Source organism: Electrophorus electricus, chromosome 15 (genome assembly GCF_041902795.1).
Source record: "Electrophorus electricus isolate QZ-2024a chromosome 15, ASM4190279v1, whole genome shotgun sequence".
In the NCBI taxonomy this organism is placed as follows: domain Eukaryota; kingdom Metazoa; phylum Chordata; class Actinopteri; order Gymnotiformes; family Gymnotidae; genus Electrophorus; species Electrophorus electricus.
The window spans coordinates 25,134,852-25,137,828 of record NC_137511.1 but is presented as its reverse complement, the minus strand read 5'-3'; the positions used below and the strand labels follow the sequence as shown (position 1 = coordinate 25,137,828).

The 2,977-nt window shown below is 39.3% G+C and overlaps 1 protein-coding gene across 1 annotated transcript; it reads right to left on the bottom strand.

The window, feature by feature from the left end:
* Nucleotides 1-507: 507 nt before the first annotated feature.
* LOC145651275 (ankyrin repeat domain-containing protein SOWAHA-like) lies at nt 508-2,360 on the bottom strand. The gene is made up of 2 exons (XM_081697197.1): nt 2,263-2,360; nt 508-1,118 (listed from the first exon to the last, which is right to left on the bottom strand). The coding sequence occupies exons 1-2, from the start codon at nt 2,339-2,341 to the stop codon at nt 508-510; spliced, it is 690 nt and encodes a 229-aa protein (XP_081553323.1). The 5' UTR covers nt 2,342-2,360.
* Nucleotides 2,361-2,977: the final 617 nt, after the last annotated feature.

Sequence of the window (2,977 nt, the reverse complement as noted above, 5' to 3'; positions counted from 1 at the left end):
TGGATCCACGGTCCGGGAGGAACATTGTTTCATTTTTGCTCTGTACTTGCATATAGCTGAAATGACAATAAAAGCCTTTTGAACTTTGAACTTGAACTAATAGGTGGGAACATTTTTATCACACTAATTTCACCTGAGCACTTTGTCTGCATATTTCTAAATGAAAAGAAAAAGTTCTTACAAACAATATAAAGCACACACCTAATTTTTCATATATAAAGTGGCTTCTCCTACTACTAATTCAGAAGTACTTTGCTTGCACAGCTGAAGGACCTCAAATACCTTTCATTACTCAAAGACAAAACATTAGAGAATATTCAAGGGAAACAGACAATGTTTAAATATGACTACTCAATTTTTTAATTTTCAATAATTCAATAATTTAATTTTCTATGTGCAAATGATTTATTTCAAAGCTTAAGGTTTTGATCACACCATCAAAATCAGGAGTGAAAGACAAGTCAGAGAAAATGTGTATTTGACGATATGCTATTTATTTTGGGAAATTCATTGTGGGAGAACATTCTGGCCTGAGGGCTTGTAATCGCCAGTGTGAGGGTCTCTGAGCATCTTTCTCACCTTGGGTGAGGCGTCCTTGTGTAGGTAGTGATAGGGCTTTTTGCCACTGTTGTCACGTATGTTGCAGTTGGCACCATAATCACACACCAGAACACTCAGGACTGATTCGTGGCAGTGAATAGCAGCGATGCGTAGTGGGGTGTAGCCCTCGTAGCTCTTGGTGTTTACGTCAACCCCTGGCCCACCTTGCCGTGATAGAAGGATCTTGCTCATCATTTCGCTGTTTCCTTGTTTAGCAGCCCAGTGAAGTGCTGTGAAACCAGACATGAAGTTTCTCCTCTCTGCCAGCTTGATGTCCTGGAGCAGAAGCTGGCAGATTTGATCCTGCTGTCCTGCTGGACCTAGAGGGAAGATGGCTGACTGCTTTGCGCCCAAACCTGGTTTGGTGTCTTTGTTGATGTTTTTCAGGGCTGGTGAAGCAGGTGCCATAGAGTGACTCTGCTTTGTCATGGCTGATCTGTACAGGTCATATCCATCATTCATTTCAATCAGACATTCTGCCGCAGTCCTTTCAGTCCGTTCATGGGCCATCTTCAAATCTGCCAGAGCAAGTATCATTACTGCTGGATATATATAAAACACGTATTGTATGTATTACATACAGCCTGACAAGAGTCTAAAAGCTTGTAAACAATTAATAATGCACTAATATTTCAAGTGCTGTTGCAAATTTTAAATGAGAGTTTTAGTCATTGCTGATCAGAGGATAAAAGCATTTTCAATAAGTTAGTTTTTGTCCCTTATTGTAAAGATGATTTAGTTTACTGTGGTTTTTTTTATACATGTGGTTTAAATTCATCCATTTAGAAAGGCAAGGCCAAAAAGCAGAAAAAAATAATCAAACATCCATACCAACTGTAGGAGGTTTTTTCCAATCTATCTTTGTATTTTAGATGCCACTTCTGCTTTCTGCTATTGGTTTGCTTTATTAGTTCTCTCCTGGATGCCACCTCCTTTGTATCTACATATTCATTCTCTATGCCTCCAGCACACCAGCTCCAGAAAGGCCTCATTTTTCGATCTGTCCTCTTCAGTGCCCTTCCAAAGACTGATCTGTAAAGGCATTGTGCATGGAACTCCCCGCGTGTGTGACATGCCCAGCAAAGTAGCTCTGGACCTGTGCACACTTCATGCAGTTTGACCTTTTAAATAAAACTAGAAACAGACTTCCAGGCCCAAGAGGTCACCCAATCATGCCCAGCAAAGAAGCTCTGGTCCTGGGCATGCTTCATCACATTTGATCCATTAAATAATACTACATCCAGACTTCCAGGCCCAAGAGGTCACACAGTCATGCCCAGCAAAATAGCTCTGAGCCTGGGCACACTTCATCACATTTGACACTTTAAATAATACTACTACCAGACTTCCAGGCCCAAGAGGTTTTACAGTTATCTTGAAATAATTGAGGTTCATCGCTAGAGGGTGCTGTTTATTTTTTTTCTTGTATTATTGATTTTTTTTTTTTGTATTATTGATCAGGAAAAAACTAAAAAATAGATGAGGTGGACGTTTTCTATTTATGATATGGAATTTGAGTATATGAGTGAATGTAAATGTATAAGAATTTGTAGATAAGATTATAATGAGATTATTTATAATCAAACGACTACACTATACAACCACATCTTCCTTTTATTTACTTATTATACAGATATTTACAGATATTTATATTTTACTTACAGAGCAGCTCCTCATTGGTTTGGCTCAGAAGCTTCTTTTCTATGTCCTCTTTCTCCAGGTACTCCTGCAGTTTAGGCATCTCCTACGCCAACCGCCTGAGGGCAGAAGAGTGTGAAGCGTAGCCTGCTGTTAAAGGCTACAGATATAGTACATCTCTGAGGCTAGCAGTGCTTGTTATATGAAGCCTTATAGAGGTCATATGGAATGATCTCATTCGATCAACCCTAATGTAACCCTTACAAATTTTCATGAACTCATTTGAATAACACTACCATAGCCCTTAAGAACTTTCCTAAATTTTTTTAGGATGTTCTGAACAGATTATCTCTTAAAGGTTAAATCCCTTAAAGGTCTTAGTCCTGCTCATCCCACATGCTGATGTGTGAGTGAAACAGTGCATAGGTGTAGAGACCTGGACTTGGCGAGATGCAGGCCTATCCTCGCAATCTGGTGCTATTCTGTTACTAGAGGACCTGAACACGCTTCTCTAACAGCACATTCTTCTGGGCCTGATGAAAACGCACACACACACATGCACACGCACACACACGGGCACACATACAGACATACAGATACTGTTTAATTTCTTCACATCTGTAGATAAATTAGCATAAGTTGATATATATGTTTATGAGTTTGATTATGAGCTGATTTCATCTTGACACGTACAGAGTATATAGTATATACACAGAGAGTGCATAGTTTTACCAGATTG